Source organism: Caloenas nicobarica, chromosome 4 (assembly GCF_036013445.1).
Source record: "Caloenas nicobarica isolate bCalNic1 chromosome 4, bCalNic1.hap1, whole genome shotgun sequence".
NCBI lineage: Eukaryota > Metazoa > Chordata > Aves > Columbiformes > Columbidae > Caloenas > Caloenas nicobarica.
The window spans coordinates 22134456-22151296 of NC_088248.1; the positions used below are offsets into that span (position 1 = coordinate 22134456).

At 36.1% G+C, this 16841-nt stretch overlaps 1 protein-coding gene across 4 annotated transcripts in view; it reads right to left on the reverse strand.

Moving 5' to 3' along the window:
* TTC29 (tetratricopeptide repeat domain 29) overlaps positions 1-16841 on the reverse strand; it is a 220166-nt gene that overhangs the window by 98383 nt on the left and 104942 nt on the right. For all 4 annotated transcript variants that reach the window (XM_065634079.1, XM_065634080.1, XM_065634077.1 and 1 more), the window contains one exon: positions 9696-9919. In XM_065634079.1, coding sequence (XP_065490151.1) covers positions 9696-9919 — 224 coding nt within the window. The remainder of the gene's footprint in view (positions 1-9695; positions 9920-16841) is intronic.

The window sequence follows — 16841 nt, forward strand, 5'->3', positions numbered from 1 at the left end:
CCTGAAAAAGACAGTTCACCAAGGTATTGCTCTCAGAACAAATGTGGAAAGCAGCAGAGACTCAAAGTCACAGATCTCCTTTATGATCTGAAGAATTAGTTCCTACTCTTTATCATCTCAAACACCTAAATGAACACACACTACCCCTAAAACTTATAAAAGCACCTCAAGTCTCAAATCTAAGTAGCATTGCCATATTATCAACAAATACATTATTCACAATTTAAAATTACAGAATGAGAGCTCCTACAGAATTAGAGTTATTTATCTCAGAAAAGCACCTCTAAAGAAAAAAAAAATCCATAAAAAATCCTCTTTGGATTATTCTAAAACTATCTTAATTTGGAGAAGATATCTAAAATTGCCCTGACAACTCTTATCATACTGCTTCTCCCTAAGGGGGATTTGAAATATATATTCCCTGCATGATGCTGAAGAATCCAAGATAATAAACAGCAGCATGAACCTCTATGTTTCACAGTTAAATTTATCGCTGGCAAAACTAAATGGATTTTCTTTCCAAACTGCTCATGTCAGATGTAAATGCAAATAATTAGCTAAAATTCCAGTACAGTTTTGGTTGGTTGCATAGTGTGTTTGCGGCTGCTAAATGAATGTAAGCCAAACAGCCAGTCCTTAACAGAATTTTCGTGCAGTTGGGTAAAGAAGGAGTTAAGAACCACAAGTCTTGCAGCAGGTGAGAGACTGTTTGGTTAAGCTTGATGTGTGAACAGAACTGCTTTGCTTTCGGGAGTTCTGCAATTTGTAAGCTTTGCTCAACAAAGAGAGAAAAAGGAGAAAAGAAAGAAAAAAACCCCTCTTACTCCTGGGTATGGAGCACCACACAGAAATCAGCTGGGAGAAAAAAACTGATTTCAATACAGGCAAGATCTCACTCAAAGTCAAGATATTTTCTAAATGTTTTAAAACTATGATACCATATCAAAACACTTTGATCAAAGTATGCAGCCAAATTCCATTTGTTTGTTTTAATCTACAGGAGAAGTGGGGAAAATCCAACTTTCAAAAAGGACTAATTGCTTGACTGTAAATTCTAGCATCTGAGTCACTTGCATAGTTTGGAACGAACAACAGCAATTACTCAATAAAGTACTTTGAATGCATCACTAAACCACAGAAGTGATTGTTTCCTCAGCCTCGTCTCCAGTATGTTCTGTTTCAAAATTAAAAATGACAAATTACATATGAAAGTAATCTCTCATTCTGTCTGTTGTCATGACTAAGTTCTTTGACTTCAGAACATCTTGATAAAGTTATTCTAGTGTGTTGCACAACACAGTAATAAATTTGTCTTCTCAAAGAATCCTGTAACCACCTAATCACATGTACAGTCTTCAACAGATTTAGCTAGTGTTTGTTTCCCCTTCACTTTTTTATCTATCTTGGCCATTTTGGAACATTGGCTGAATTTTCCCTGCTTAAAATTTTCTTTTCCCCGTTCTTGAAGACTATCTGGTTTTGCCTTTTGATTTACAAACTCATTTCTTTTCTTTAATGGTAAACAAGACTTTTTTTTTATTGCTTTGTTGTTGGTTTTGCTTTTCTATTTATTATTTTGCTTTCCTATTTATTTTCTCAGTTTTTCCTCCATTAAGTCGTACTTCATACTCCAACTGTTTTAATGATTCCTTTGTCAGTTCTCATTAAAATATATAAAAATATTATTTTTGAACAAGTTTGTGTTACATACATTTCCATTTCTAGTATTTTAAATAAGATGACACCCTTTCCAAGGAATTAGAATTTCAATCACAATTGAGGATCACAATTAGAACCACAACCTCCTTAGGCAAAAATCACCAAAACAGAAGCACCTCAGAAATTACATCTGGATTATCACCTCAACATTTATATATAAGGTTTGATATCAAAACATGCCAAAGCATCAGCTTAAGTTTAGAAATTTGGCTTTGAGAGGAATAATTACGAAAATATAAACTTCATGCATTCCTGATCAGAACATTCTTCATGGCTGTGAGTTTTCATGCCTTTTGTTCCCCCTTAAGGCTGAAAAAGTACTTCTTTGGAATATGCAGGAGGGAACACCATATAACACTTCTTCATACGTTAAAAATTAAGACTATTCTGGTACAATAGCCTCATAAAAATCTCTGCAAATGATGCAAGTAACAGAACTGGTTTGGGCTTAAGGTACATACGTGTGTGTGTGTGTGTGTGCATGCACACAAATACGCATATATGTAAGCACATATGTAAATATGTATAGATAAAAAAGTGAAGACATAGTTTGGATTCATCCAAACTAACCAATTTAGATACAGATATGAGTTACTTCACACTCAGTGAAGAAAAGCAGATACTGCTTGGGTATGATTTATCTCATCCGAACTTAAACATCTACTACAGCACAAGGGAACACTTTTAAAGATTATCTCCAAAGTAAAAGGCATAGGTTCCCATGACAGTTAGAAGTACACAAACAAATAACTGCATGAACAGAGAAATACAAAACCTAATTATAATCACTAACACGAAGATAACAATTCACATTATATATTGACTACAACTAAGTGAAAATGAACATAGAAGATACCAGAGGATACTTACAAATCGTTACAATAACACAGTGAAGAAAATATGATTAGATTGTCATTAGGGTAGAACACTAAATACAGATTCGTTGCCTTTGAAATCTTTGCTACAAAGTACCAATACACTAATGCTACATAAAATTATGCAAATAACTTCAGGTAGTGCCCTACGAATCTCAAGAGATGGAACTGACCTGAGGCAGACTATCGCTACTGCCACGGCTTTGATTGAATGAACTTTAATGTGACCCTCTGATGACTATCCTGCCAGTGAATAACAATGCGAAGTACACAAAGACAACCATTTCTCTGTAATTGTCTTGGACAGTGGCTGACCAGATATGCTGGTCACAAAATAAATGCCAAAGGACAGACTTTTAAAAGCCGTATTGTCTCCTCGATTCAAAGTCTCTCTGATTTACAAATCAAGAAATTCACTGATGTTACTCTGACAGTGGTAAAGCCAGCATGTCAGACTTGGTAAAAGTTCACTTCTCCACAGGAGAAGAAAAACAGAATAGGTAAAAACTCTTTTCTATAAATCTCCCATAGGTAGTTCAGTCATGAAAGCTTTGACCTCTCTGATATTGGATAGGAAGTTCTCTACATCTGACAATATAATACATGTAGACAAATCATCTTTGTGCATCTGTTGATAAAAAAAAATTATCTGCACTACTTATCAGAGAGGGAATGACAGCACTGGAATGTGGCACTAAATGAACAGAAAAGAGAAGTTCGAGTCACACAAGCATTTGTAAAAAAGTTCCTGCAAGACAAATTCCTTTTTTAAAATAAGAAACAATTAAGAAAGTATATAGATAAAGATTTAAAGGCCAACCCCATTAATCTTTCAAAAATTACATTAATTTCATAAAACAGTGGGAGCAAAATCCAGAACAGTTAAGCCACATGACTCTGAGAACACTTTAAAGATCAACATCTACCAAAATGACAGCTACATAGAACAAACAGAACTTGATGGAGCAGATAGTAAGGCTGATAGTTTGCAGTTTTGGACTTAATTGAAGATCTGAAGCAGTGGCTAAGAACACATCTTAGGGGCAATTATCCAACACAAGACTTTTTCCATACCAAAGTACCAAATTGAAGGCAGTAATATTTGACAAAAATTAAGCAGAAAACAAATTAAAAGATCATGATATGTTGCAGTATTTGTTTTATAATATTTTATTATTTGTATGGTTTTGTCACAGAATAAAATTACAGAAAATTGACTTTTTTCATTTTGTTTGATCTGACATTTTCAAAATATTTTATTTCCCTTGTCCTTTGCAACGGAAAACAGCTTTGAAATTGAGTGTTTATGCACAAAAGGAAAGTATCCCTATCAAACCTTGCTGAGGCAATCATGCCTCTACACCTACAGAAGAGGACCACCCATTCATTCCTTTTTCCAGAAAGTTTATCCATAAGCCAAACTCACACAGAAATGAAGAGAGGTTGCTGTGGGGTAGCATGCTGACACCACCAAGTTTCAGGCACAGCCTCTGTTTCCCAGGCACGACGAGGCAGGGTGTACCCAGAGCACAGCCCTCCCAATGCTGCTAGGTACATAAGGGGAATATATTCAATGAAAGTACGATCTATACAAAGATGCTATGGAAATGCTCAGGATGTAATTTTGCCAAGGGAGGATAAAGCTATTTAATTATAGTGACATAAGGCAATTAACTAGTAATCTGGGATGCTGAAGAGGGGCTCCAAGCCATTGCAATGAAAATATACTACTTAAAAGTTCCAAGAAATGCTGTTTCCGTTGAAATTGATGGTAGTCCTACAAATGGCTACATTTTGAGAAGGCTTGGCTTCTTCCCTGAGCAGAAACACCTCACTTTTTGTAACATCATTACAAAAATAATAATCTCCTCCATTTGTCGCTAGCAACTGCTGCTTTTTTTCCTGCGATACAATATTAAGTAGGGAAGGACACACCTGCTTAGAAAATAGAAGTGTTCTTTTCCCCATGCCCCCACAACCACACAAAACTACGCCTCCTCCAAGCAAATATTAAAAGAGGTTTTGGTATGTTTATTCTTTTTCTTTTTTAATGCACAACCTCTCTCAATTTTTTTTCCAAAACAGCATGAGTAATATGGCTATTGCAATGTTTCCAGCCCAGCCTAAGGCATAAGTGTGAAATCTTACAGAAAAGCTTTGCACTGTAAAATGCTGAACTCTGTTTTCAACCTTAAGTACTTCAGACAAAGATTTTCCAGTGCAAACACATCAAATACTCATGCTTTCTTCATATACTTTATGAAAAGTCATCTTTTACAACAACAAATGATAACACATACTGTTGAAATTTTTCCCTGCACTGAAGTGAGGGGAAAAAAGAGCCAAATTAGCACTTCCTTCTAATTCTATGTATCTGATATTCTGTAGAACACGGGTCAGCAGCCTGTAGCAAACACACAGATTCATCATTTAGCGTACAGCATACTGCAAAGCTTGCATGGGGTCAGGAATCAGGAGCAGATGAAACCTGAAAAAGGCAACAGTTCCCAGGTGTTAACTCCTTAACTCCTACTTTCCTACTTTGATCCGATGATCAGCTAATAAGCAGTGTCTTGTCCCTTTGAAGGCACGTTCATATCGAGTATTAGTTCTCTGCATTGGCTTTGGCACAGTGAACACAGTGACCTGCCACTACTGTGCTGACCGCTCATTACATGTTGCAGCCACCGAACTGGGGCATTTTCCCTGGTTTTGCTCCCCTGCTCTGGCAAAGTAGAGCCAACGGGTAAGATGGCTCTTCCTTTAATTGCTCTTGAGCTGTAGTGCGCCTTGCATTCCCTTCAACTTGTACAATACAAGTAAACCAGCTCACTCTGGTAAGCACTGGTCATATGAGCCCTTCAGGGCCTCTAGTAGTCCTAGGTAAGGATTCGGTTAGGGTTCAGGCCTGCGTTTAATACATGATTCAGATGTAATCTGAAGAGCAACAATTTCCAAGCACTTCTCAAATAATAATAGGACAGTTGACCTCTAGTTTGACAAAAACCAAATTTGGCACGCTACCACTGAGAGGCTGGCCTCAGTCTAAAACACTTGACTGATGCTTGCACTAAAATCTGCACACTGCTAATCGCTCTTCTGGTAGGCTCAGTCCTAACTAAAGAAATAAAAGTAGCTACACAATACTTTGGTGATATGATTCAAAGAAGTGCCTTAGTCTAATGAGCATACAGACCCAACAAACAAATTAGAAATGCATTTTAAAGCAATAAGAGAGTCTGTAACAGCCAAGTGATTTAAAGAATCAGTTATATTCATTTAGTAAAATCTGTGGAAACACCAGCTTAAAGGTTTTAATTTCACTTTTAGTATTTTAATCTGAGAAACAGCAACATTCATCATTATAATGAGCTGTTCTCCCAGGCACACAGTAAACTGGGTGCTGTTCAAAAATTCCAAAATATAAGTAAAAGACTTTTTAGTTGCATCTCCTTTGTTCCTACTTCTTCCTCATGACCCACTCAAACACACAGAGATATAGAGTCAAATTTTGTCTGAGTCTTAGACAAAATGGACAAAAAGAATTCTATTCAGTTGGTGCATCTCTGTAGGGTCTGATCATCATTCGTTCATGGAATGTCAGCAGTCAAAGGATATTTAGTTAGTAACCCTCAGTGGCAGAAAATGATGGACTGTGGCTTCAAACTCTCCCTGCTGCTAACTCGCAGAACAGCACTGAGCAGGGGCCATGGAGAGCAACAACCTGCCAACGCTGTATTATACCTTTAAAGGACAGTTATATCTTTAAGTGAAATTACTCCGAGCAGTACAATCAGACAGGCAAGCAGGCAATCAGGTAAGGCCATTCCATGGCCTCCAAATAACATTCTTTTTGAAAGAAAACCCAACATTTTCATACATGTCAAAAATAACTGCACACATCAAATGCTGAGCTATGTAGATATATTGCTTTGCCAGTTATCTTACATTTTTCTGCAAAAATCCCTACAATTATACATACTTAAACAGCTAAACTACTCCTTTTTTATTTTTAAACTACTCAGACCAGAACTAGTACAAAGAAAGGTTAGACCATGATAAAGAAAGAAGATCAAGAAATAATTAGAAAAAAAAAATTTTAAGTCAGAAACATTTATTTTCATCAAAAAAGACCAAATAGGAAAACAGTCAAATATTGCTAATATTTCTGCCAGTGTTTTTGGAATAATGTTGGGCAAAAGAACTATGTCAGCTATTTTTCTGAGAAGCTGCAAGGATTAATGCTAGCTTTCTATTTTTAAATACTTGGGAGGTATTCAAATACAATGACAGCAAGATTAAATTGGACAGAAAAATAGATATTTTCTTTGCACACAGTATAATACTGGTAATAGCCTTAAAAAAAAAAAAAAGGAAAAAAAAAAAAAAGAAAAGATGGCTCCTGGACTCCTCTATGATTTGAAGTTCAATCAAAATGTTCCGCTAAAAATGAAAATGGAGAGAACATTCACTGGTGTATGTAAAGGTAAACAGTCTGTGCAACGTACAATGTACAGCTGGTAAACAAAATGTCCCTATTTTCAAACCCAACAGTAAAGAAAATAATTGTTCTTTGGTATCATATGCAGGGACATTAGTTGGACTCAGTGATCCTTGTGGGTCCCTTCCAATTCAGGACATTCCAAGATCAGCCTTCATGTTGTGATGGATGGTGCTGATTCTGTCCAAGCAAACACTTTACATCCAGCATTATAGCATCATATAACTACAAGCTATATATATATATAAAAGAAACACATGTTTAACCAATAAATATGGAAAGTGAATGGATATCTAGTTTTTTCCATGCACTGTGGCAGCAACTATAAAACTCTAAACTTAGGAGCAGTAGTTCTAAGTTATACTCACAATTAAGACAGCAACACTCTGATACAAAATTATCAGGTGAGAAAAATTAAATAATAAGAAAGTTATTTACTGACATAGTAAGTGAAGTTTTGCTTTCCCCTTACCACTTCAGGTTCAAAAGCAATCCCTTTGTGAAGTTCAAATTTGTCAAAAAACAATATGAAGATTTTTTTTTCCCCCAATTTATACTTGCTAATCTTTCCTTCAACACAACTGTTAGCTCAGGACAGCACACCAGACCAGAGACAGGGAGACTTTCAGCTAGCCTAATATTAGTGACATCAGCCATGCTGTGAAACCCACACTGTTTGCAGCCCCAAATATTACTTTCAGCCTTTTAAGCTTGAACTGTGGCCACTGAAGAGCAAATGCAAGTCAGCTGCTGTTGTGACATCATGGTAAGTTCCAGCTGAGATGAACTGCTGAACACTTCTTAAGTGGTGTCAACTGGAGTTGTCAAGAGATCATAAGCCAGAGCCCCAAGCAATTTGATTAGAATCAGAGAGTAACCAGATTAGCAGAACTACTGAATTAGTATTTGACGAGCTGTATAATTCATATGTTATCATACAGCACTCCTAGCTCTAACACCTGCAACAAGAATTCACATCCAACCCTTCATAAGCCAGGTGACTCAAGCCTCATTTAAAACAAACAAGGGATTTGTACAAAGGTTTGCATTGAAACTGTTGAAAAAGAAGAAAACTAACTATACCTTGATCTAGAAATTCAGTAAAGATGCTTGCCAGCTCTAGTGGCACATTGTCCTTATTTTCTCGTCTTTCATTTTAACCAACTTTAACAGGCAAAGTTGGGAGGTTTTTTTCTCCTAGAGGCGAGATGACATCAGTCAGACAATGGGTGGTATCCAGTCTCAGTGAGAGCTGAGACTGGCAGAGCTCAGCACACAATGAACGCTGGATTCAGAGAGAGAAAGGGCTTCTCCGAGGGGTGGGAGCTGCGCGGCAGCACCTTGACTCTCTGGGAGCATGTTTGCCAGCTCTGTTGTCACACATCAGTTTGTAACACTGAAAAGTGTCTTGCACCGAAGGAAGGCAAAGTGCCCTCCTCCAGCAGCTGCAGGAAGCAGGCCCACCAAGATAAGCCACATCTACCACTTTTTGAACATCCAAATGTTGGCAGAACATGTCTGTCAGGGCAGGCTGAGCGCAAAACTTCTCTCTTGTTCTCCTGCAAGCTATAGGAGTGCCTGGTCGGGTTTTAACCATCCTCCAGACAAATCTGAAGATTCCTTCCAATCACAGGCTGACTAGGTTTCCTGCCCAGAATTGCAGTGAATTACAGTGAATTAAATAAACACAACTTTTGGCTTTCATAGTAAACACAAAACAAACATCTTAAATGAATACTTCTTTTATGTGCTGAAAGGTGGGGTTTTTTGTTCCTTTTTTTTTAAATGAAATTGCCTGTTCCTAAATTTCAGTCAAAAAGCTTAGGTTCCAAACTCACAATCTTTACTGTAGATTTTCATATTTGTAATGATCAGAATGTAACTCAAAACGAGCCAACTATAATGAAATCAGCTCAGCTATGAAACAGGATTGGAGTTAAAGCTTTATCTGCCTCCATCTCTACAATTATTTCAAAGGAGAAAGACAGAGTAAGTTATATTACTATTTATAGTAAAACTAAATGATAAATACGAGCTTAGTAAATAGTAGGCAATAGAGAAAATACAGTAATTTGGAGTTATGTCTTCAGTACTATTCGGTAATTCACAGGTAGCATGTTACATCTGTGTGCTGTATTTTATTTGACATGTTCACAATCCTTCATAAGTCAGTCACAAATCCAAACACAGTTAGCAGACAGGGTATTTAATAAAATCAGATTTATAAAACTATTGCTCTGTGAAACAGCATTTCACCTATTAAATTTTTCTAATGCAAAACCAGCTACTCAAATCAATAGAGAAAAACAATAAATAATTAAATGATGAGAAAATAATTGAGATGTTCTCAAAGCTTTTCTGATGATACATGCAGTCTATACGGTTTTCCTTTTTTTTTTTTTTTTTTCCCTTCACAAAACCTCTCCTGCTATCTGCAGTTCCTAATCATTTATTCCACAAATACAGCTTGGTTGACTAAGGCTGAAATGTGCTAAGATGCGGTAATGCTTCAAATTCATACATGAAACAATTTGGAAGCTTCCCCCAGGCACTGGCGGCTGCGGCTCCCGCTGCTCCGCTCCCCGCAATCCCCCGCGTACCTGCTCGCCCGGCTGCCTCGGCCCTGGTCAGGAAGTGGTGAAGCTGCTCCAGCTTCTCAGGCTGCTCCTCCAGGGACTTCTGCTGCCATATGGCTGACCCAGGCCCCGCAGCCTCCCTCAAGGCATTCCACTTCTGGATCAGAGCAAAGAGCTCCGAGAAGGACTCGTGATAACCCTGGCGCAGCATGTCTATGCAGATGTTCTTCTTGTATGAATTCCTGTGCCTGGGAATAAGAGAAAGACAGATTTTTTAAGCCTTTAAACCTGTATTCTGTTCTCCACCTTACCAGATCAGTACAGATAGCTAAAGCAGCTTTCAAGACGAGACTTCTGCAGTTCCCCGGTGTGGAAGAGATATTTTTTTTCCCCTGCTCCAAAAGCATTCTGCTAAAATACAATTATGGATGTCATACCCCAGGGAAGTAAATATGGCAATAGGGAATAAATACCAATACATGTATCGAAAACATTTTAAAAATATACCGGTATTCTTTAGCTGGTATTGGTAAAAAAGGCTGACTGATGGCAAAAAACCAATACAGGTTTACATTATTTTATGAAAACACAATGAACTCTTAGTTTGCTTTAAAACAGTGCTGGGGGAAAAATGAGGCACATTCCACATGTCAAAACAACGTATATGTGAAATAGTTTTGCTGTAGGATACAATGGCTTGGTTTAAAATGTCAAACAAATGCTATGCCAGAAACATAATCTTTAGATATTATTTTACTTCCATTTAGCACAGAACTTCAGCTGGGACTGGTTTTCTGATGCAAAAGTTTGATAATTTCTCCCTAATTTTAAAATCAAACGACACAAAAATGAATTTACATCAAAGTTATCTCATTCATAAACTCTGATAAGATATTAATATAAAAAAGTTGTGTCATCAAATATTCTCAAGAGATAATATATCATTTGAGGCATTATTTATGGAAATAATCAAAATATTGTTTTCATGTGGCACGAAACAATCATTGTGTCCTATCCTGAAGAAAACAATGAGTCCAATGGGACTGCCTGCAACACTAAAGTACAGATGTAAAGGTTTGCAGGCGTAGGTAGCTAGTGTGAGAAAACAAACCTTTGTACCAGTAAAATGGCAAGGGCCCAAATGTGTTAATTTTATTTCACATCTTCTGTTACATTTCCAAACTGTTTTCAATAACGTCTTTTTAGATTAAAATCCATTTAACTTCAAATTCTCAGCAGCTTTAAAATAAATATGGAATTCTGAAAACTGGTATTTATGGTGTATGTAATAAATTCAGATGACATCATGCTAAACAACACCCTAATGAGACTAATACTTCCAGCCTAAAAAGAGCTACTGTAGTTCTTTAACAAAGCTAATAAGATGGAAGTGATGTAAAAAACTCTTTAGCTAGATGTCACTGAAATAAACCGTAATGTGAGATGTAATAAGTAAATAATCTGCATTATTTAATATTTAATATGTTTAAAATAAAATCTATTAATTACTACATAGATGCACGTTAATCCTTCATAGGTATTTTTTACATATCAGTTGCAGAACTGAACACAAAATACTACAAAATCCTGATACAATTTAGACTAGACAGTACTGAATTTATGTTTAATATATAAATAGGTGGGTTTTGAGATTAAAAAGCATACATTGTTCACACAGACAAGGGAATAGATATAACTATTCTGTACCACAAAACATCTGCAACATTTATCTTCGAAAAGTAGATGACAAATACCTTAAAACGTTTAAATTTTAATTTGCCAGAATATGCTATATTTGTCATCTATCAGATAAACAGTATATAGCTTAAAAATACTGTAAAGATATATTAATACAGCACAACCTATTCTCTACTCTGTACATGGACTGCTTTTTTTTTTGGTTTTAAATTTCCATCCAACTGAAAAAAAACAAATGAAGTATGTTAGTAAAAAATTCCTACCCACTTCCGAAGTCCTTTAACTGAATCCTACAGTAATATAACTCAGAGCAATGGAATAACAATCTGCATAGCAGACACACATACATGCATATTTATTTTACATGCTGTGATCTACATATGTGTACATGTGTTTATGCATTAGGTCATTAGATGTATTGGAAATAAATAAGAAAGTACTGATAAGAGGTCTTAACAGGGACTAAACAAAATATTCAGTTCATTTTTAACACTCATGGCATACTCATTGAGCACAGTACAAATATTTATATTAATAGAAAACCTGTGTTCATATAACATGTTATTTGCTGTAGATCGATGTGTTTTACTTGAAGTCAAGGCACATTTTCTCCACAAGACAGCATTATTTGCAAACCAATATAGTAAAGCAAAACATTCCGGAAAATAGGTCAGTTTTAGAAAGAAATTGAAATAACGCTGAAGCAATCATACGGTACAGCGCACGTTTTTTTTTTAGGCAAAGATAACTGATTTTAACTCACGCAGTGGGGCTACCTACTGTATAACCATCCAAATTTCAAAGGCAAAGATAAAAGTTCTCTCTCATTTATACTTAAAACCAGAAAATACTCAAAGAGCAAAATAAGAATACTTCTGTTTCCTTAAGTTTCTGCAATACATAAGCCCCAAGTGACTGATCACACATAAACAATATCATACGGCTAGAAATGAATTATATTACAGGGGTGAATGGTATTTGAGATACCTAAGAGAGCTTGACACTGCAGCGAGTTCTGAAATTGTTTCAATTATCAAAGTGGTTCCAAATGAAAACGCCAGTGTCCTTTTTCCAGCAAACAGTGCTTTTGAATAGAGGAGCAGTGTAGGTGACAGGAGTAAACTTTTCATGGTATCTTGAGATAAACTATACATCCTCAATCCTCAAAATAATTTTCATACTGCGTTTTGTAACATGCAGCATGTAAAAGGAGAGGTTAAACAGAATGTCTTATTTTTTAACATAAACGAAGATTACTTTATTCCTAATATAAATATAAAAAACTGATACCTAATTAAATGTACATTATTTATTTTGATTCAACTGTTAAGAGTATGTTACTACTACATCAACAAACGAAACCTTTTGAACCTTCCTATCTAATAAATTATGAAATATTATTAAATAAGGAAGTTTGTTTTTCTAAATCGCGTCCACGCCGATTACAGGTTTCCTTTGAACAATCCTGTTAACTCGGAGCAGCAAAAAACCTGGCCTTTCATTTGCTGGAAGCGGAGCCGTTCCAGAGGTTTAATGGTCTCTGGGGGCATCTACTGGCAATCTGGCAAACTGCAGCCGGGACACGTTCCTCGGGCCGCAGTCGGTGCGGCGAGGCCGGGGCTGCAGAACAAAGGACGGGCCAGCGCGGACCGAGCGCCCTGCGCGGAGCCTGCGGCAGCCGGCCCGCGGAGCCACCGCGCCGAAACCCGCCCATGTGGCCTCATTGCGTGCGAGCAATTGGGCTGGTCCGATTAGAATGAGCAGGCGGCTTTGTCATGTTAGCTGTGGTTAATTTTAAAATTCATCCGTGATATGAATATAAACCTGAAGTCCTCTTTCCCCTTTGGATGATCACATGTGCACGCTAGGAGAAAACATCTCAGATGGGTTTTTAAAAACAAATTATTTTTCAATGAAATAAGGAGCATAGCTATGTATTTATGATTAAAACAAAGAGACTGATTAATCTGTTTTAAATATAAAGCAGCACATTTGTTCTTTTTTAATTTTTTTTTTTTAATCCATGAAATTCAACAGATGAAAACCATAATACTTAATGCCAACATAGATGATGCTGACATTCCACTGTTCCTCTGACTGTATGCTCATCTCTGTCATTACCAAAACCCTGTTGATGTTGCGAGATGTTAGTTTACGCAATTTGGGTAAAACAGTTAAATGAGGCCCACTGAGTGGATCTGGTTGGGTAGCCTGCATTGGTCCCACCGCAGCAGTTACCGTGATGCAGTATCTTATGCAGGTGCTGAAAAATTTGGTGCTGTGTGTTGCAGTGGGGCAGTGGGTGTCAGAAGAATTTTCAGCACCAAATAAATAGCCACCAAAAGTTCAAGTTGTCATTTTAGTGGTACCATGTTATAGATTATTATTTCATGTAGTATAATATCACAGAGGTGGAAGCAGCTATTGCATGTGGATCTGCGAGCTTGAAAAGGCACTGCTACTGTTAACACTCTACTTTAAACGTACCTGGGTATTGCTACAGGCATCTTACTTTTCTTACACTATACAGCTACCTACATAATTTTCTTACATGGATTCCTTTTATTATTATCACTGCTATTCTAAAACCATCTAGAGTTATGCTGAGTAATAACAGAAACCTGATTCTAATCTGCTTCTACCAGTGCAAAAATCATTAATACCCATCTTCAGTGAGGCTAATGAAATTACATTCTTGTTTCAATCTCAAGGTCTTTCCTATGTTACGCTATTGTACTTTTACAAGACCTTTAAGCAATGCTGGGAGACCAGGACAGTACCATTCTACATTCCCTTTAACTTATAATCCTGCGCACCAAGGCTATTTGCATTCTAACCTTTACACTGAATGAGAAAATAAAAAAGCAATTAAGAGGCTAAGTGGCAGGTACTAGTGTTAGAAATAATCAAAATAGTCAGTGTAGCATAACAGAATTATATATCATGAGCTTAATTCTCCATGCTTCCTGTCTGGTGTGGTGGTTTTTTGTGTGGTTTTTGTTCACATCTTTAGACTTTGTAGGATTTAATTAGTACTACAGGTTAATGTCAACTGCTGGTTACAAGTGTCCTGTAGCAATCCCATTTTGTAAAGCACAAAATGGTGTGGGTTAAGCAACAAAATAATTACTTTATCAATTATTATGATGTTTAAAAACTGCATTCAAATAGATTTAATCCACTTGGGATTTCCTTGTGCAGTTACCAAGTCAGTCACTGATATAAATGCCTTAGATAAGGATCACAAAATTGCAAAAAAATAAGCAAGATATTTTTGCTTAAGTTTATTTAAACAAATACATTTTAATTCCCCTCTCCACATTTGCTGTCTATCAAACTACAAGAAAATTAAAAACACATCAAGCGTGTGAATACTTAGCTACTTTATGTTTAGCCTACATGCAAACAAACACAGCGTAAACCAGGAGATACGAGAATTTCCTCACTAAAATTTGAAAAAGGCATGCACTAAGTGAAAACAAATACTATACAATGCACTAAAAAGCTAAGCATGCTTTATCATTTCAGGCTACTCTGCCTAAGAATCAAAAGAGGAATTATTATTTAGTTATAGTTTGACGGACAAAAACCATAACAGTTTGGTAACACCATTAGTGACCCACACCTAAAATATATTTAACACTTCTGCAGTGCATTGTGAAAGATAAAAAGCACTTGGTAGATATGGAAGCTGAAGATTTGACTATCGCATTCAGCGATGCTGCGATCCAGGTTACAGTGGTCTAAAACCACATACTCTGTTGAAATCTACCATGTCACGTGTCTGGGCTGCAATTTGTCCAAGTGAGGTAAATAGCTTACTTGAAAATATAACTGAGTCATGTATATGAATTTTCACACTGACCTCGGAGACTCAGATAAGTACCTCAGTTGGTCAAGGTACCCCAAACATTTTCAGCACATACTGCTACCGATGCAAAGCTATTTAACTGAATTGGGACACAGACCGCTTTAATCCTAGTTTAAACACTGTCCGTTTAAATACTTCTCTTTTAATGAAATATTTAATGCAGAGTAATACGTTAAATTGTAGAATATAGTAATCTCATTAAAGAAAGATATGAAAGTACAGTAAATGCCATTAAGTAGTAACAGACGGCTAGCTTACACATCAGAATTTTTGATTACTACAGCTGAGAATTAAATGATATTGAGGTGGGATCCACGTTTTTTAATTCCAAATTATAGAGCTGAAATAGCTAATGTCCTAACACAAAAAGCATAAAATTCAGCAAAGCCTCAAATATTATAAAAAGAACTCTCTACTCTAAATAGTAAATAAAAAATATTGCATGGCTATTTGTATATATCATGAGAGGGAAGAACAGCTACTTAAAATTGACTTTTGTAACAATTCAGATTTTTTTTAAATAAGAAAAGGTTTATGAAGCTGTGATTTCAGAACTATTAATAGAAAGATGAGAACGAAGTATATCAGAAAATAAATATATTGGTACTTTATATCACATATATAGGTACAATAACTTTCGGCATAAGTAATTCAGTATTTTTGTGCCTCACAGACTCCAGCTGCTGTCAAAGCACCCTTTAACCTAAATCATGCGATCAAAGGTGGATGCATAACCTGTCAGTAGGATCCTGTAAAGAACATATATATCGAACTCGCTTCCTTTTGTTCAAAGCTACGCTGCCACTTTAATACTACATAAAATGAAAAATTAATCAATTATAAACATCAAAGGATGACACAGATGAAGTATTTTAAAATGAATGTAAGTACTGTAATAATTAAGAAACCTCATTAACACAGAAAATGGAAATATAAATTTAGCAATGAACTTTTGGAACATTCTGTCCCTAAACATAAATGCAAAGAAAGCACTAAAAAAAAGATAAAAGTGCTACCCTTACAAAAATATTCCTCATACAAGGGCACACACACCTCTAATCTTTACCTATTATTTCAAGCATAATCAGAAAAAAACATTATCTTCATTAATCTTTCTGCTTTCTTTCTAAATCAATTATGTTAATTAACAAAAGGAATTTCAACCATATTTTATGGACTATTATTTATCAAAATGAAGTATTTCTCAACTTTCCCCTTTTATTTCAAAGCTGACCTAATGGACTAAGAGCAAGGAACTTGTGAGTTTGGAACCCTTTCCATTTGACTTGCATGATATCGGAGAGGTCATCAGATTTCTCTGCAGGTTTCTTTCAGAGTGTACAAAATTATTCTTAGAAAAAGACAATAATTATTTACTTTCTATATCTTCTCAAGATGATGCCCTGAATTAATCATAAAACACTATACAAGGCCATGCATTTATTATACTATTGCTATGAACAATTCCCATAGTATTTTTGCTTTTGTTTATGGTATTCTATTCAAGTCCTCAATGGAATTTACTCAGTAGTCCAAGGACAAACAGACCACACAGAGATTAAGAGGAAAAGAAAGGATTTACACAATTCAGAAGGATTCAC